Here is an 18,869-nt window from a genome sequence, read left to right on the forward strand (position 1 = left end):
GTATAGGAGACACAACACCATGGCAACCGCTTATATAGGGGACACATCACCATGGCAACCGCTTATATAGGAGACACAACACCATGGCAACCGCTTGCATAGGAGACACAACACCATGGCAACCGCTTATACAGGAGACACACCACCATGGCAACCGCTTATATAGGGGACACATCACCATGGCAACCGCTTATATAGGGGACACATCACCATGGCAACCGCTTGTATAGGGGACACACCACCATGGCAATCACTTATATAGGGGACACATCACCATGACAACCGCTTATATAGGAGACACAACACCATGGCAACCACTTATATAGGAGACACATCACCATGGCAACCGCTTATATAGGAGACACATCACCATGGCAGCCGCTTATATAGGAGACACATCACGATACAGTATAATAGACATATCGCCCAGCTCTAGTCTGTACGATGAGATCCGTCCATCAGCAGCAGAGATGATGTCATGTTGTCCCTGCAGGAAGGAAGGAAGAAAGGAAGGAAGGAAGGAAGGGAGGGAGGAAGGAAGGAAGGGAGGAAGGAGAGAGAAAGAGAGAAGAGATGATGTCATGTTGTCCCTGCAGGCGACCCCCCCCGCAGCATGCTGCCGGCCTCCATCCAGATCACAGGTGAGCAGCTGTCAGCGGCCGAGGTCCAGGACATCTGTGAGAGTCTGAAGGAGGACAGCGTGCGGCTGCTGTCGGTCCGCGGCTGTCAGCTGTCCGACCGAGACTTCGGCCGCGTGTGTCGCAGCGTAGCAGAGTCTCGCTCTCTGGCTCAGCTCAACCTCAACCTCGCCGTCGTGTCCAGCGTCAGCCGCACCCGACACCTGGCCGACGCCCTGAAGACCAACCGCTCCCTGCAGACCCTGTTGTGAGTCCAGAGGATGTTAACCCTCCTGTTGTGTGTTCGAGTCAAGGAACTTTAGAAGTGACTGGGAGCCAGTGTAAAGACTTTAGAGCTGACTGGGAGCCAGTGTAAAGACTTTAGAGCTGACTGGGAGCCAGTGTAAAGACTTTAGAACTGACTGGGAGCCAGTGTAAAGACTTTAGAAGTGACTGGGAGCCAGTGTAAAGACTTTAGAGCTGACTGGGAGCCAGTGTAAAGACTTTAGAACTGACTGGGAGCCAGTGTAAAGGCTTTAGAACTGACTGGGAGCCAGTGTAAAGACTTTAGAACTGACTGGGAGCCAGTGTAAAGACTTTAGAACTGACTGGGAGCCAGTGTAAAGACTTTAGAACTGACTGGGAGCCAGTGTAAAGACTTTAAACTAATGTAATACAGCAACTGTGCAGAGTCATTAATCAATTAAGCCAAAAACTGTAAAATAACTTTAATTATAAACTTAACCAACTACCTGATGATTGGTCGGTAAGCCTGTGTCTCCGCCCCCTCCAGTCTCCATGGTAACCCCCTGCTGGACGCCGGCCTGGTGACCCTGAACGCAGCGCTGTCCACACATCCAGCGCTGGTCAGTCTGGACCTGGGAGACTGCATGCTGGGAGACGAGGCGCTGAGGCTCATCTGTGGCATGCTGCCGCCAGACGGAGCCAAGTCAGGTACGCAGAACACAGAGAACATAGAGAACAACTAGCAGAACACTGAGCAGAACACGTAGAACACAGAGAACATTGGTCTGGATTCGAAAGGACTTGAGGGACAATTATGTGGAACACCCTAGCAACCACCTAGCAACATCCTAGCAACACCCTAGCAACCACTCAGCATCATTCAGCAACACCCTAGCAACCACTCAGCATCATTCAGCAACACCGTAGCAACCACCCTCAACAGCACGGATACCATCTGTCTGCAAACATAATATGACACCTTAGCAACCGCATGGAAACGGTCACATGACACCACAGTGACTCCTGGATCAGTCTAATAACTGACATGAAGCTGTGAAATGCTCTTATAGTGAATGTTAAACCTCACAGGTTGAATTAAACAGTTCAGACTCATCAAAAACATTAAATTCATCAGTTTAATAAAGCCGATGACAGATTAGCAGATGATTTGTGTTTTGAGGTGAATGAGCTGGGTTAGAGTTAGGAGTGAAGCTGGAACAGCAGCAGCAGTTTGGAGGAAGCAGACAGACAGACGTTTGGTCTCCTGGGAATCTGTTATTTCAGGCTCAGATAACCTAAATTCATCAGTCCACATGCTGGAGGACTGAATTCATCAGTCCTCATGCCGGAGGACTGAATTCATCAGTCCACACGCCGGAGGACTGAATTCATCAGTCCACACGCCGGAGGACAAGCATCACCCGAACCTGCTGATTACAACTAAATCATCAAATCATGTCTGAGCCTCGTGTCCAGGATTCAACTTAATAAGAAAAATGTTTTCTGTGTTCGATGATCAGTTTATAGATTATTGAACACGATGATCAGTTTATAGTGTGTGTGTTCGTGTGTGTAGCTGTGTGTGTATTCTTCAGTGTGTGTGTGTTTGTGTGCAGGTCTGAGGGAGCTGACGCTGAGCGCTAACCCAGGAATCAGCTCCAAAGGTTGGGCTCGACTCACCATCGCTGTGGCTCACAGCTCACAGCTCCGAGTGCTCAACCTGGACTACAACCCGCTGGGTAATCAGATTACATTACGTTACCTTATATTACCTTACTGACACTGTGGAGATAAAAAAAAGTGTTGTGCAACTACATCATCATAATTAAACTTTATTTAAACTACACATTTCCTACAAACAGACAGAATTCAATCACTCAACAGATTTGTTCTCAAGGTTCAGATGATTTCAGAGAGTTTGTGATGTTTAGATATTTTCTGCACATTTTTTACAAGGTAGAAATTAAACTGTTCAAACAGACAAAACTTTCATCTGATCTGAAATCAGAAACTTTTCAAAAATTAACAGTTTAAATATGAAAATAAAATGTAGAGATGTAACGACTAGGAGAAAATGAATCATCAACAATTTTGATAATCGATCATTTAAAGTAAAAATCAGTAAATTGATATTAAAGGTATTTTATTTGTCACACATACAGCTGTACAGTGACAATTAGTTTCTAATCCACACTAATAATTCTGTTGATAACGGATTCGGCTCGAGGACGAGTAGCTGCTACCATGGTAACGGTTGAACCAACACACAGTAGGGTCCGAAGGTCTGAAACCACTTCCTGTTTGTGGACTTGTAGGAAGGAGCTCTGAATGTTGTCCGATGGTTCCTGTTCTGCTTCTGTCTGCAGGTGATCGGATTGCAGGGATGCTGGCGGTTGCCGTGGCGTCCAGTCGAACCCTGGAGGCTCTGGATCTGGAGGGGACCGGACTCACGAACCAGTCTGCACAGGTCAACAATCACATTTCTTCTTCTGTGCTTTGCATCAAAGTTCAGCTGAATCCAAACATCCAGACTCTACAGCTTAATCTTCCTGTCGTCCTCCAGGGTCAAATGGACCCGTCTGTTTTGACTGTTCCTTCCTTCCTTCCTTCCGTCCTTCCTTCCTTCTTCCATCTCTGCTTCCTTTCTTCTTCTTTCTTTCTTTCCTTCTTCTCCCTTTCTTCCTTCCTACTGTCCTTCCTTCCCCCTACCTTCCTTTCTTTCTTCTTCTCTCCTTCTTTCCTCCCTCCCACCTACCTTCTTTCCTTCCTTACTTCTTTCCTCCGTTCTTCCTTCCTTCCTTCCTTCCTTCTTTCCTTCCTTCCTCCCTCCCTCCTACCTTCTTTCTTCCCTCCCTCCTACCTTCCTTCCTTACTTACTTCTTTCCTCCCTTCCTACCTTCCGTCCTTCCTTCCGTCCTTCTGTCGTTCCTTCCTTTCTCTCTCCTTCCTTCCTTCCTCCCTCTCTGCCTTCTTTCCTTTACTCCCTTCCCTTCCTTCCTTGACTCGAACACAACAGGAAGGTTGATGTAGTGAGTTATAATGTGTTAAACAGTCAAAGGTTCTTTTTTGTCTCTACAAACTTCAGTTGGACATCAGGACCATTAAGAGCCAAAGATAGAAACACTTGAGTACATTTCATTTCATCTCAGTCTCAGACTCAGTTCAGATGCTGGACATTCAGATTCAGCCTTTATATCAGTGCTGCTATTGCTTCTAAGGAAGTCTTCAGTCTGTTGGGTGTTCCTGTGTTTGTCCAGCAGGGGGAGACGTTGATCTGAACTTCCTTTAACACTGAGCTCAAACACTCACATGTTCTTATATTTATCACAGCTCAGAGGATTCAAAACCTAACTTTAGACCACAGTCCTCTTTACTCTGACCTTACTTTACACTAGTTAACAGTAAAAGGACAGACAGGACAATATACAGAAAAACATTTAATGAATGTTAATGAGTGTCAGTCTCTATATCAGACCTGGTCCAGTTTACTGTCTGAGGGTCAAAGGTCACTGATCCGTACTGATGCTGCGTCGGCTACAGTTGTGTTTGATGTTTTGAAGGAAGGGGGCGGGGCTCTCACCTGTCCGTCTCGTCCCCAGGTGTTCTTGGACATGGTGGAGAACTACCCGACCAGCCTGCGGGTTCTGGTTCTGTCGGAGAACGACATCAGTCCGGAGCTGCAGCAGCAGATCTGCGACCTGTTGTCCGAAGCGGAGGACGACGATGACAGAGCGGCCACGCCCCTCCAGCCAGGCCACGCCTCCAGCAGCGCCCTGCTGCCAATCAGAGACAAGTACCAGCCTATCAGAGACAAGTACCAACCAATCAGAGACAAGTACCAGCACCCCGCCTGGCTCCCCCACAGCAGTAAGGGCTGAACTACAGACTGTTCCCCCTAAAACCTGTCCCATTTGACCCAGTGCTAGCCTGGTTCTGTCCCATTTGACCCATTACTAGCCTGGTTCTGTCCCATTTAACCCAGTATTAGCCAGGTTCTGTCCCATTTGACCCTGTATTATCCTGGTTTTGTCCCATTTGACCCTGTATTATCCTGGTTCTGTCCCATTTAACAAAGTATTAGCCTGGTTCTGTCCCATTTAATCCGGTATTATCATAGTTCTGTCCCATTTAACCCAATATTAGCCTGGTTCTGTCCCATTTAACCCAATATTAGCCTGGTTCTGTCCCATTTAACCCAGTATTATCCTGGTTCTGTCCCATTTAACCCAATATTATCCTGGTTCTGTCCCATTTAACCCAATATTAGCCTGGTTCTGTCCCATTTAACCCAGTATTATCCTGGTTCTGTCCCATTTAACCCAATATTAGCCTGGTTCTGTCCCATTTAACCCAGTATTATCCTGGTTTTGTCCCATTTAACAAAGTATTAGCCTGGTTCTGTCCCATTTAATCCAGTATTATCATAGTTCTGTCCCATTTAACCCAATATTAGCCTGGTTCTGTCCCATTTAACCCAGTATTATCCTGGTTCTGTCCCATTTAACCCAATATTAGCCTGGTTCTGTCCCATGTAACCCAGTATTAGCCCAGTCCTGTCCCATTTAACCCAATATTAGCCTGGTTCTGTCCCATTTAACCCAGTATTAGCCTGGTTCTATCCCAGTTGACCCAGTATAAGCCCAGTTCTGTCCCATTTAACCCAGTATTAGCCTGGTTCTGTCCCATTTAACCCAGTATTAGCCTGGTTCTATCCCAGTTGACCCAGTATGAGCCCAGTTCTGTCCTGTGTGTGGTGTTCAGTGACAGTAGGAGGTTTCGTGTTCTGTATAATAGTGGACTAAATGTGAATTTGGTTAAACTGGTTTTTATCTAATCCCAGTTAAAGAATATTCAGTAATCTTAATAATCAATATTCAAACAATAGTAATTAATTCTCCCATTAATGATAGTTTCTTCTTCTGTGGTTCCAGCAGCTGTGTGGTCTGAAGCTCAGTTGTTCTGGTTCTGGTTCCAGACCTGACTGTGTTCTCCTTTAAGGTTCGGTCACATCAGGATTCAGAAGCTAAATTCACTGGATTCACTCACAAAGATCAACAGGAATCTTTCATGTCGATTTCACTTTTAGTGATTTCGTGGAAGTCTCAGAGATGCAAAGATTAATTGATTAGCCAACTATCGAACTAATTACCAATTTGATAATCAATTAATTATTTTATTTTATTTTTAGAAAGAAAGGCCAACTTGTCTTTATAGCACCAAATCACAACAAAAGTCTCAAGGCACAGAGCAGGTCTAGACTGAACTCTTTATAATTTAATTCAGCTTCTAAAATATTTTCTGGTTTCTTTTGTCCTCAGTGACAGTAAACTGAATATCTTGAGCTTTAGGAAACAATGATCTGTATTTCATAAACCAAACTAATCAATTAATTGAGAAAATGATTGACAGATTAATATATAATGAATCTGTTTGTACCATCAAAGCTTATTACCTGTGTTGTATTTACACAGTTAGACCGGAGCACAGGATGCCAACATATTGACTATCATTACCATGTTTCGTTAGCACGGTTAGCTCATCAGCTACGGCTCACGACTACACTGAAGAATCATTGCGTCATCATCAAGCTTCAATAAGCAAATATTTCACAAAGATGAATTTCTGGTGTGACCGAGCCTTTATAAATGATGTAACCTGATAAAAACAAGCATTCAGACATTATGAGGACACTTCTAACAGAGTTTATTTAGAGGAATGAAAACGCGTGTTTCACTAGTATATTAGAAATCATGTATATACTATCTTTATAACATTTTCCAAATCAGCTGTTAGATTGATTTCTTTCAAATAAAACAGTTCCTCTCCTTCTCTGTCTGGTGGAGAGTTTGATGTTCAGATTAATGAATGTAACGTTGCAGCCAGTTAGCTTAGCTTAGCATAAACACTGAAAACAGGTGGAAACTGCTAGCCTCATACAGAAACTGGAGTGTATGAATGTCATGTAGTAGTTTTATGAGGGTGAGTCGGTGATGGATTATTTCTCTGCTGGTTGATTTCCAGAGAAACCAAACGGCTGCCTTGAATGAAATCAAGCTGAACAGTGATTGATGGAAAATGAGGAGCAGGATTTGTGTTTACTGGTTTAAGAAACGTTTGGATGTGGCGGTCCGGTTCTTTAAATCTAAATGTGTCGTTCTTTAACCCTACAGACTCCAGCCCCCAGATGGTCTTGCTGACATCAGGTCTAGGTGAGAGCTTATTGGCTGAGACTGAGATGTGACCCCTCCCACAAACACCCACACTTCCTGTTCACCTTTTAAGTTATTTTTTTCTTTTGGTTTGTTCTGAATGTTCCTGGTTTGTTTCTCTGCACTGCACTTGTCCGGGTTGTCAGATCACCTGATGGCTAGCAGCCAATCACATGCTCTGCATGGTTTGATGTAGCACCTGTACAGAACAGAGCGACACAAAACCTTAACACACCAAGTGACTTCTACACAGACAGGTGTTTGTTCTGCAGTGTGTTTCTAATGAATGTTGGTTTGCTGCTCTGATGTCACAATAATAAAACTGTTTACAGCTTCGTACAAACTGACGACTCAGTGTCTTCATTCACACATATTCCTGTGTGTCAAAGACATAGATGTAAAGTTACTCATGTTTCAGATGTATATAAACTTCTCACATGGTTAAATTTCAATAAAAGTTCAAATGATCCAATATTTCAGCAAAAATCAAACATTACAGATCAATATTGACACACGCTGCTAGTGTCTGTCCAGCAGGTGGCGCTACAGAAAACGTCATGGTGTCATTAACATCTTAGAGGTTCATCCTGTGGAGAGGGCTGAGAGTGATTGACAGGTACATGTAATGGGCGGAGCCTGTGAGTGACATTAGGTGAAAATTGGATCATAGAAAAGAATCATCAGAGAGACAGAAGAAAAATCTATGTGCATTAAGACAGAAACATGGCGTGCGAACACGGACATACAAGTGTGTGTGTATGTATTTGTGTCTGTGTCTGTGAGTTTATGGGTTGAAAGGTTGATCCACATCTTTATATCACTTTAATATGTAGACACACACATGACTTCCAATAAAGATGTAGGGAGGAGCAGTCAGGTAGTCAATAAAGGTGAAAGTCTATTTTACAGTCAGAAGAGGAACGGAGGAAAACAACAACTCTGAGGCAGGTGAGTGTTAATATAGTAGTTAGTAGGATAATTTTAAATGTTCTTAATGTGACTCTTGTTTAGTCTGACCAGCAGTCCAAAACCTGAAGAGATTACTTTTTAAAAATGTACTTAATTTAATTCAGTTCCAACCTTCGCAGTCTACCTGGGACAAGCATAGATCAGATCTATGTAGACCAGGTCCTTTGAAGGGTGTGGCCCCTGAACTGGGACACAGCTATGGACAATGAAGGAGACTTTAAAATGGGACAACCTTGATAACAATGCTGTGAGACATTCAGTCTTCAAATACAGTCTTTAAAGGATTGAGACACAGCTGTCTGAATTCAGGGGTTGCATCCATCAAAGGCCGAACTGAGTGTTAATAAATGAGGAGGTCTGGTCTACAGAGGATTTCATCAAATGTCTGGTTTTGTCTGACCAACAGTCCAAAACCAGTTTACTATTGTTAAGACAAAGACGAGACAATTCTCAAGTTTGAGAAGCTGAAAACATAATATATATATATTTATAGTTTTTCCAGTTTTATGCACCTGGTTCATAGAGTTCCTCCTTAACACACACACACACATACAGGTACAAGTAGATACACACACACAATTTCTGATAAAGAAGGGAGCAGTAGACAGGAAGGCAGTAAAGGTGAAAGTCCATTTAGACGCCATTTCACAGTCAGTAGAGCAGAAGGAGGAAAACAGTCTGAGGCAGGTGAGTGTTAATATCAGGACTGTAAATAATGATTACTGTCATTTTGATCAATCTGATGATTATTTATCACATTCATTGTTTAGTTGATTAAAGTGTGTCAGAATAATGTGAAATGACAGAGTTTGAGGTGTTAAACGTTGTTTCCTGTTGTTGTTTTCCTGGTTTGTGCGTCCTCACAGCGATGTAACGTGACTCACTGCTGAGCTCTAAATAGAGAGAAGTCACAGTTAAGAAGCACACACATGTTTATCTGAAGTCTGTTTGTTGGATTTAAACCAGAGTCAAAGTTTCTCTTTGTGATGACTAGAAAACACACATGGTTGTAGTTAAAGTCATGTCAACTAATAAGAAGCTACTAAGTTGAGAGGCAGGACTGGGTTTATTATACTGTGTATGTGTGTGTGTCTCCAGTGTTACTGGTTTACCTCTCAGACTCCAGAAGATGAAGAAAGAGGAGGAAGAGGAGGACGGAGCAGAGTCTGTAATATCCAGCTGTTTGTCTATGAAGAGTGACCGGTCTAAAGATTATCTTCCATTCTTCAGTAATGAACCTGGACCCTCAGACACAAAGTAAGAGACTGTTTCTACTGTAAACTGACCTGAAGATGATTCAGTTTAATATCATTTAAAAACAAACACCACTGACTGACAACACACACTCTACTAAACCATCTCCATCAGTTATCACTGAGAGTCTGAAGATCTTCTGCAGCAGGTTCAGACATTTAAATATAAAGTATCAGCTGATGTGTTTATCAAAGCTGTGCAGCTCATGAAAATGTGTGTAAATGATTCAGTCAGACTTCATGCATGCATCAGACTCTACAAACACACTGTGAGTTTACAGGAGATAAATGTTCAGGATGTGTCATATTCATTCACAGTGTTCACACATGAAGAAGACAAGACACGTTTATTGTATAGAACATTTCAACAACAAGACAATTCAAAGTGATTCATATAAAACATGAAATACATCAAGACAGGATATAAAAGCAACACATGGCAAAATGTTGAAAAAAGTGTTGAATTGGAAATAAAATGAATGTAAAATAGAATAAAACAGATAAACAGCAGAATAAAGAGTCACAGTGCAGTGTGAGATATTAACCCTAAAGATGATTTAATAAAAAGCAGCAAACAGAAACGTCTTCAGCTTTGATTTAAAGAACTGAGAGTTGGAGCAGACCTTCAGTCTTCTGGGAGTTTGTTCAGATATGTGGAGAATAAAACCTGAACTGTGTTTCTCCAGGTTTAGTTTGGACTCTGAGGACAGAAAGCAGACCTGATCCAGACCAGCTGAGAGGTCTGGATGCTTCATAACGTAGCAGAACATCAGAAATGTGTTTTGGCTCTAAATCATTCAGTGCTTATAAACCAGCAGCAGGATTTTAAAGTCTATTCTCTGACAGACAGGAAGTCAGTATAAAGATCTGACAACTGGACTGATGTGATCCACTTTTTTGGTCTTAGTGACTCTGAATCAGCTGCAGCTGTCTGATGGACTTTTTAGGGAGACCTGTAAAGACTCCAGTCTGCCAGTAGTCCAATCTGCTGAAGATAAATGCATACTGTATCGTCTTCTTCCACTTATCCGTGGACGGGTTGCAGGGGCAGCAGTCTAAGCAGGGAACCCCAGACTTCCCTGTCCCCAGCCACTTTCTCCAGCTCTTCCCAGTGGACCCCAAGGCGTTCCCAGGCCAGCCGAGCTACGCGGAGTAGCAGCGGGTCTACTCCGAGCTCCTCCCAGATGACTGAGCTTCTCACCCTATCTCTAAGGGAGAACAACACAAAAGAGCAGCAGTCTGTTATTTTTCACTAGTGGACTTTTCTGTTTGGCTCAGTTTCCTCCTGCTTATTGTTCCTGACTTTTAATGGATCAGAGTAGCTTAAAGGAGCCTGTGGAGTTTTCTAACAGACTAAAGTCATGTTCACATTGACTTACTTACCAAAAACACATTGTGAGTCTCCTTGTGGTCTAACTAATGTGTTGAATCCACTTCCCTCCTCATCAAACATCTATTTTAAATCCTGCATTGTTTACATCCATGTTTACTAGCTTGCAGTCTTCTTCTTCTTCTCTGCCTTTGCTGGCACATTGTTGTCTCTGTTAAATTACTGTTGAACTCTTGTAATCTTACTTTATATTATTTAATTTCAAACTGAATGTGTTGAATCTCAGAGTCTGAAGAACAGAAACTGTGTAAGTGTGTAAATACTGACAGTCTGGACTGTTTATGTGGGGAAAGAGCTGCATGCAGCTTGTGAGCTGTCGGTTGGCCTCCACTAATGTCATGTGACATAAAGAATGTGTTCATGTCCACAGAGAGAGGAAGAGGAGGGCTGTTTCTGTGGAGGAGCAGCTGTCCTGCTGTTCTTTGTGTCAGGACGTCCTGAAGGATCCAGTCTCTACCAGCTGTGGACACTGGTTCTGCAGACAGTGCATCACCTCATACTGGGACCAGTCTGCTTCATCAGGAGACTCCTCCTGTCCCCAGTGTGGAAAAAAATCCAGAACCAGACCTGGACTGCAGACAGACAGTCAGACCAGCACTGTACAAAGTAAGACTGAAGATCTGTCTGCTGATGTCTTCATCTCTGAAAACAGGAATCTACCTCCTCTATCCTACTGAACATTAACAGTCACACTGATTTCTGTTTCATTCTACCTTTTTTCTTCTCTTTCAGCAGAAAGTGGTCTGCAGGAGCTTTTAGATGAACATCAGATCAGTCTGAGCAGCACATGTGAATGTGTGACTCAAGGAACTGATGAAGCAGGAAGTGAAATCCTCCTCATCGGCATCTTCACTGAGGTCCACATCACAGAGGGACAGAGTGAAGAGGTTAATACCCAACATGAGGTGAGGCAGCTTGAAACAGCTTCCAAGATGAAGACCCTCCATGACACTCCAATCAAGTGTCAGGATATCTTTAAAGTCTTACCTGACCAACAGAAACACATCAGAGTGGTTCTGATGAACGGCGTCGCTGGCGTTGGAAAAACCTTCTCAGTGCTGAAGTTCACTCTGGACTGGGCACAGCGCTCCAACAACCAAGATATCAGTCTGCTGATTCTGTTCTCGTTCAGGTCGCTGAACTTGATCAAAGATAAGCAGTACAGTCTGCTCATGCTGATCCATGTTTTCTATCCAACATTACAGAAGCTCACAGCAGAGAAGCTCGCTGGCTGTAAAGTTCTGTTCATCTTTGACGGCCTGGATGAAAGCAGACTTTCACTGGATTTCAACAACAGTGAGGTCGTGTCTGATGTCACACAGAAGTCATCAGTCAACGTGCTGCTGACAAACCTCATCAAGGGGAAGCTGCTTCCCTCGGCTCTCATCTGGATAACTTCCCGACCTGCAGCAGCCAATCAGATCCCTCCTTCATGTGTTAGCAGGGTAACAGAAGTACGAGGCTTCACTGACCCACAGAAGGAGGAGTACTTCAGGAGGAGATTCATTGATGAAGAGCAGTCCAGCACAATCATCTCACACATCAAGACATCCAGGAGCCTCCACATCATGTGTCACATCCCAGTCTTCTGCTGGATCACTGCTACAGTTCTGGACCACATGTTGACTCCAGACCAGAGAGGAGAGCTGCCCAAGACCCTGACTGAGATGTACTCACACTTCCTGCTGGTTCAGACAAAGAGGAAGAAGAACAAGTATGATGAGGGACATGAAACGAGTCCACAGGAGCTGACGGAGGCTGACAGGAACCTTCTTCTGAAGCTGGGGAGGCTGGCGTTTGAACAACTGGAGAAAGGAAACATCCTGTTCTACCAAGAAGACCTGGAGCAGTGTGGTCTTGATGTCACAGAGGCCTCGGTGTTATCAGGAGTTTGTACACAGATCTTCAAAAGGGAGAGTGTGATCTTCCAGAAAACAGTCTACAGCTTTGTTCATCTGAGCATTCAGGAGTTTCTGGCTGCAGTCTACATGTACCACTGTTACACCAGCAGGAAGACCAAAGTACTGAAGAACTTCCTGGGAGGATACAACAGTAACTCATCTCTGGATGTCTTCCTGAAGAGAGCCATGGAGAAATCTCTCTTCAGTAAAAATGGCCACCTGGATCTGTTTGTCCGCTTCCTTCATGGCCTCTCTCTGGAGTCCAACCAGAGTCTCTTAGGAGGCCTGCTGGGTCAGACAGACAACAGTCCAGAAACCGTCCAGAGAGTCATCAACAACCTGAAGAAGATGAACACCGAGTTTATCTCTCCTGACAGAAGCATCAACATCTTCCACTGTCTGATAGAGATGAACGACCGCTCAGTACATCAGGAGATCCAAAAGTTCCTGAAGTCAGAGAACAGATCAGAGAGACTCTCTGAGATCCACTGCTCAGCTCTGGCCTACATGCTGCAGATGTCAGAGAAGGTTCTGGATGAATTTAACCTGGAGAAGTACAACACATCATGGGAGGGACGACTGAGACTGATCCCAGCTGTGAGGAACTGCAGAAAGGCTAAGTAAGTCCAGATGTGATTAACATTATAAATCAGTGTAGATTAGTAGTTATTGACATATAAATCATTTAAAAATAATTCATTTATTCAAATATACATAATATAAAATTCGTATTATTGTTATGAATAAATAGTACTCTACTTGTTGATAGATTAAATAACTTGTCAGTTATATTTAGTCTCAGATGTTCTTGAGCTGTTTAAATGTTGTGAGTTTAAATAATGTTGATTTTTCAGTTGGTTGTTTATAGCAGTTAGTAATATGGTTTTCTAATCAAGATGTCCTCATGTTAACTTAGTGGAGACAGACATGGTCTGTGCTTTGGTTTTGGTGCTGGACCTTTGTTGCATGTCATTCTCTGTCTCTCTCTCTCCTCTTGTTTCCTGTTTATCTCTCAACTGTCCATTAAAGGAATAAAATGCCTCACAAAACAAAGATTTCAAATATTAAAAAGATGATCTGAACCACTGATGTGAAGATCAAATGTTCATCAAAATAATGAATGTCAAACTGTTTGATCATCAAATGCATTAAGTAAATATAAAGTGTCCTCTTTCATGATAACATATGTTGTAATATTTGTGTCATTACAGACTTTGTGAATGTGGACTCTCAGAGACTCACTGTGAAGTTTTGGCCTCAGCTCTGAAGGCCAACCCCTCCCATCTGACACATCTGAACCTGAGCTTCAACAACCTGTCTGATTCATCAGTGAAGTGTCTGTCTGCTGGACTGGAGAGTCCAAACTGTAGACTGGAGGCTCTGATGTGAGTTCACTGACTGTAGATTTATTGTATGTTTATTATTACTGAAACAATCCAGTATCCAGCTGATACAGAGACTCTCCTGCTGCTCCCTAAAGGCAGACCACACTACATTATTAACAACAGAGACATATGAACAACTCTACAAGAAACACACTTTCAGCCTGCAGGTGGGTTAATACGGTGGAGGACGAGGGTCTGCCTTTGGTGAGCAGGAAGAGAGTCTCTCTGTATTAGCTGTATGCTTGGCCAGCTGCTGCTATTTGAGACTCAACGTACTCCAATGGAATCTCGGTTCACATCCACAATAAATGTAAATAACTTTGGTTTTGTGTATAGAACATTTGGCAGGGCTTTGAAGCTGAATTTATCTTCATAAGACTCTTTTCTTTCCCCATTTCTGCTTGTTATCATAAACATTACTGCTGCATCACTTCCTAATCTCCAAACTACAGGCTGGGACAAGGGTCAAACACAACCTGAGTGTGTTAATAGTGTGTCAAATAAACATCACACGTTACAGTACCTGGACCTTTGTTGCATGTCATTCTGTCTCTCTCTCCTCTTGTTTCCTGTTTATCTCTCAACTGTCCATTAAAGGAATAAAATGCCTCAGAAAACAAAGATTTAAAATATTAAAAAGATGATCTGAACCACTGATGTGAAGATCAAATGTTCATCAAAATAGTGAATGTCAAACTGTTTGATCATCAAATGCATGAAGTAAATATAAAGTGTCCTCTTTCATGATAACATATGTTGTAATATTTGTGTCATTACAGACTTCATTGCTGTGGACTCTCAGAGACTCACTGTGAAGTTTTGGCCTCAGCCCTGAAGTCCAACCCTCATCTGACATATCTGAACCTGAGTATCAACAAACTGTCTGATTCATCAGTGAAGCATCTGTCTGCTGGACTGGAGAGTCCAAACTGTAAACTGGAGACTCTGCTGTGAGTTCACTGACTGTAGCTTTGGTAGATTTATTTCTTTTTATTAAATTCAAATTCTTCAGTGAAGTTTCAAATGTTTGGTTCATAATTTTCAGGATTTGCTGAACACAAATGTGTAGAATGTAAATGTTTTCAGGAATTTAAAATCCACAGTCTTGTGTGTGTAAAAATGACTTCCAGAGTGTAAACTAATATGAGGCTTCAGCAGTCTGAGTTCCACATATCAAGTAAGTATGTTTGTGTTTCTTCAGTGTTTCCTTGCTGAGCTGCAGTGGAGGGATCCAAACTCAAAGAGGGAATTTAGTTCTAAATATTCTGAAACTTTGAGTCACACAAATCAAGTGTGAGTCTACCAGACTGTCAAAGCCTCATATTAGCTTCAACTGAACACACACACACACACACACACACACACACACACACACTTTCTAAACTTCTACATTTAAATCTTCAGCTCTGAACAGATTATGAAACATTTAAAAATTTCAAACATGAACTTTGTTTTCTAAACTGACTTCATTTATTATGTATTCAGATTGGTGGGCTGCTGGTTGTCAAAGATCAGCTGTGCTCCCCTGGCCTCAGCTCTGAAGGCCAACCCCTCCCATCTGAGAGAGCTGGATCTATGGGGAAATAACCTGCAGGAATCAAATGTGAAGCAGCTGATTGATCTTCAGCAGAGTCCAGACTGCAGACTGGAGACTCTGAGGTCAGTAGAGAGTTGGAGTCAGTCTGTGCTGGTTTCAGCAGTTTAGTATTAAACACAGTCAGTATCAAAGCAAAGATCCAGTATTTCCTGGGGAAGCTCCAACCTTCTCAGTGCTGCTTTCCTCAGTGAAGCTGTGAGAGGAGAATGGTGACAGGCTTCAGGATTGGACAGAAAGACAGAGAGAGAGAGAGAGAGAGAGAGAGATCAGTCAGCCAATCAGATGAGCCAGAAGCTTGTTGTGATCATGTGTTTGAGTTGATGTGAAGACGACTGTGTTGTTATTGTGTTGATGTCTGCAGGAAATAAAGCTGGATTACAGCTGACAGCCTTACAAGATGTATAGAGACAGTGATCCTCATCATCAAATCTGATCTCAAAGTGTTTGTTCTCTCATTTCAACACTAAACTATTGATCAGTTCATCTTTGTCAGAGCTCTAAGATCAGTCTGACTGCAGCCTGCAAATCACTGGCTCTGATTTCACACAAGCATCATTACGTTTAGTAACCATGTGGTCTTTATACAGACCAGAACCTCTGCTGAAGTCCAGGAATCACAGCAGCTGTTTAGCTGAGAGCTCTGACTGATTGTCATGTGATGATTTAACAGCAGGAAACATCTTCAAATCCCACAGAGATTCTGTAGCTTTAAACTTTGATAAGAGTTGACATGTATCAGCAGTAAATCCATCAGTAAACTGATGAGTGAATGTCTCTGTTTCTGCAGTAATGATGTGTTCATGACTCTCAGCACTTTATTTCCTCTGTGTACTTGAGTGAAATCTGCAGAGGAAACACACTTGATAGTAAAAGTGTGTGCAGGTGTGTGAGCTTGGAGCTCAGTGTGTTCACTCCAACACGTTAACATGAGAGCTGAAAGGAAGCAAGCTACGCTGCACAGCTGTTCCACTTCTGGTCTGAACAGGACTAAAGTCCCTGCTGCTCTTTATACTGGATGTGCTGCATCACTGACTGACAGCTGATCAAGGGAGTCTCACTAAACACTCATTTATCTCCTCTGTTCTTTCTTCTTCTCTCATCAGATGGGAGTGGAATGATTGATCTCTGTCAGAGTGAGAGTGAACATCCAGGAGTGTTGAGAGAGGATCAGCTGGATCCTGATGATCCATCTGGAGTCTGGATCTGGATTTTGTCGTCTTCACTGTTCCACCCGATCAGTCCAAGGAAGGCACATACTTTCTTCTTTGTGGTGGGAACGGGATACGCGTGGATGACACCCACCTTCCCCACGAGAGACAACCCCCTGCCCAAAGCGTTTGCGTTTGTCTGAGCTGCTTTGAACCGACTGAAAGACTTAATCTTATGCTAGTTTAACAGCTGGAATTCATTTGTATTAACTGTACTAATTGAACACTGAACACTATTTGACCAATAAATTATCGTTGAAGTACTTCGTGGATTGTCTAACTTTATTGTGGACATCTGTCACATGGCAGTTGGGACTGGTTTTATTGTTTTATTATTGTATAATTATAGAGTTTTAGTTTTTGCATCGTTTTTATTCCTATTTTGTGTTTTTAAATTACTAGTGTGCTTTTAATTTTTATTAGACCTGTTTTAGTTTCCCAACTGCCAATGAACGTACCTTTTTTAGTGAATGCACTGCACCTGTGAGGTTCTCCCTGACAGGTCCAACCAGCAATGGAGGAGAAGGGCCCGACCAGAAAGAAGTGGAATAAAAGACTGTGCAGACACCGTGGCAGGTCAGGAGTGAGACAGAGCTTGACTTGAGAGGACGGACAGACAGACCAGGATCCTTGGGCAGAGACGAAGACGGAAAATCCAGAACGTTACAACGCGTCACACTCGCAGCGGCAGGGCTTCAACGCTCTGCCTGGTGTGTGAGTATCCCTTTGGGCTATTAGTAATGTTCTGGTGTAGACATCCCCATTAGAGGGTAGATGGTGTGTGAACGACAATACTGGCAGTGATTTTTTGTGTGTTGCAGGTGGCCTCCATTTTGAGAGAGACAAGACACCGGACATTGTCAACAGACGCTGCAATAAGTCTGCTGAACCTCGTGTGCCTCCTGATCTGGCCGCATTCCTTTTAAACAGAGACTTTTCGTTTTAATGGACTTTGGCTATACTAGCTTTTAACCTGGTTTTAACCATTTTACAGGGTTTTAATCAGTTGATTTTACCTTGATTTTAAGTTCAAGCTCTAAAGAAACTGCCATCTATTGTTTCCGCCCTCTGTTTTTAATCAACAACAACAGTGTGCTCTCCCCGATATCAGAATCTGCAAAACAGTCAATTATTATTTTTATTAAAATTCTCACACTCCTCCTCACACATCAAGTACAGAAAAGGAAACAGTGCCTCCAAGTGATTATATGAGAAAACAGCAATCCATACAAACACACACTAGGAGAAATGAATACATGAAAAAAGATTTTAAAATGTGGAAAGAGGAGGGAGTAAATCTAGTTATACATGTCTCTATGAAATGTTATTGATGCTTTTTTCCCACCATAAATCATCTTCTGAAGTCACAATCCTCTCCCCGATTTGAAGCTACAGAAGAGGGATGTAATAGCTTAACTGACTTTATCAGAAACAGCTCTCTAACTAACTCTCTGATGTCCAGCTCTTCCTCTCTGCCTGCTGCCATCATAGACCCTCTGACTGGGAGCTCGCCGTTTGTCTTTACACAAATATAAAATGCAGGTACAATATTTTGACAGGTTTGTAAAGTGCACAACCATTACACAGGTCAAAGAAGGTAATAAATGAAGTAAAGGTGATCAATACATATACATAAATAAATAAATAAATAATAGACCCATAGATGGGACAGAAGCAGGGGTCAAAGAGAGGACACATTTAAAAGTTATTACATTATCAGCTTATTACATTTAAAAACGTTACCGGCTGCTACAGACTAACTTACTACTGAGTCAGAGTAGCAGAGGGCAGCAGTGTTCAGGTTCTACTTCTACACAAGAAGCTTAGAGCTCCTCCTAGTGCCTGAAAGTAGATGTTCAGCTCAGTGACTCATTGCAGCAAGACAGCATGGAGGTCACACTTAGACCTCCAACCATGATTTGGTTTTATTGACCCGTCTCTAGTTCTTCTTCTTCTTAGCCTTTATTTAACCAGGTTAGTTACAAGGGACACCTGGCCAAGATAGCAGCGATACACTTACAGGATAAAAATAATAAATAAAGAATTAGACAATAAATAATGAGCCATCATTGACCCTCTGACTGGGAGCTCGCC

General features: G+C 42.6%; 2 protein-coding genes across 2 annotated transcripts in view; both read left to right on the forward strand.

The window, feature by feature from the left end:
- The first annotated feature begins 613 nt into the window (after positions 1-613).
- lrrc73 (leucine rich repeat containing 73) lies at positions 614-7,104 on the forward strand. The gene is made up of 6 exons (XM_053333488.1): positions 614-885; positions 1,411-1,571; positions 2,480-2,602; positions 3,230-3,330; positions 4,463-4,730; positions 7,034-7,104. The coding sequence occupies exons 1-6, from the start codon at positions 614-616 to the stop codon at positions 7,102-7,104; spliced, it is 996 nt and encodes a 331-aa protein (XP_053189463.1).
- Positions 7,105-9,170: 2,066 nt separating this feature from the next.
- The window catches only part of LOC128373224 (protein NLRC3-like), a 45,449-nt gene continuing 35,750 nt past the window's right edge, over positions 9,171-18,869 (forward strand). The window contains exons 1-3 of the mRNA XM_053333518.1: positions 9,171-9,298; positions 11,055-11,290; positions 11,417-13,205. Coding sequence (XP_053189493.1) covers positions 9,171-9,298; positions 11,055-11,290; positions 11,417-13,205 — 2,153 coding nt within the window. The remainder of the gene's footprint in view (positions 9,299-11,054; positions 11,291-11,416; positions 13,206-18,869) is intronic.

The sequence above is a fragment of the Scomber japonicus genome, chromosome 14, assembly GCF_027409825.1.
Source record: "Scomber japonicus isolate fScoJap1 chromosome 14, fScoJap1.pri, whole genome shotgun sequence".
Taxonomy (NCBI): domain Eukaryota; kingdom Metazoa; phylum Chordata; class Actinopteri; order Scombriformes; family Scombridae; genus Scomber; species Scomber japonicus.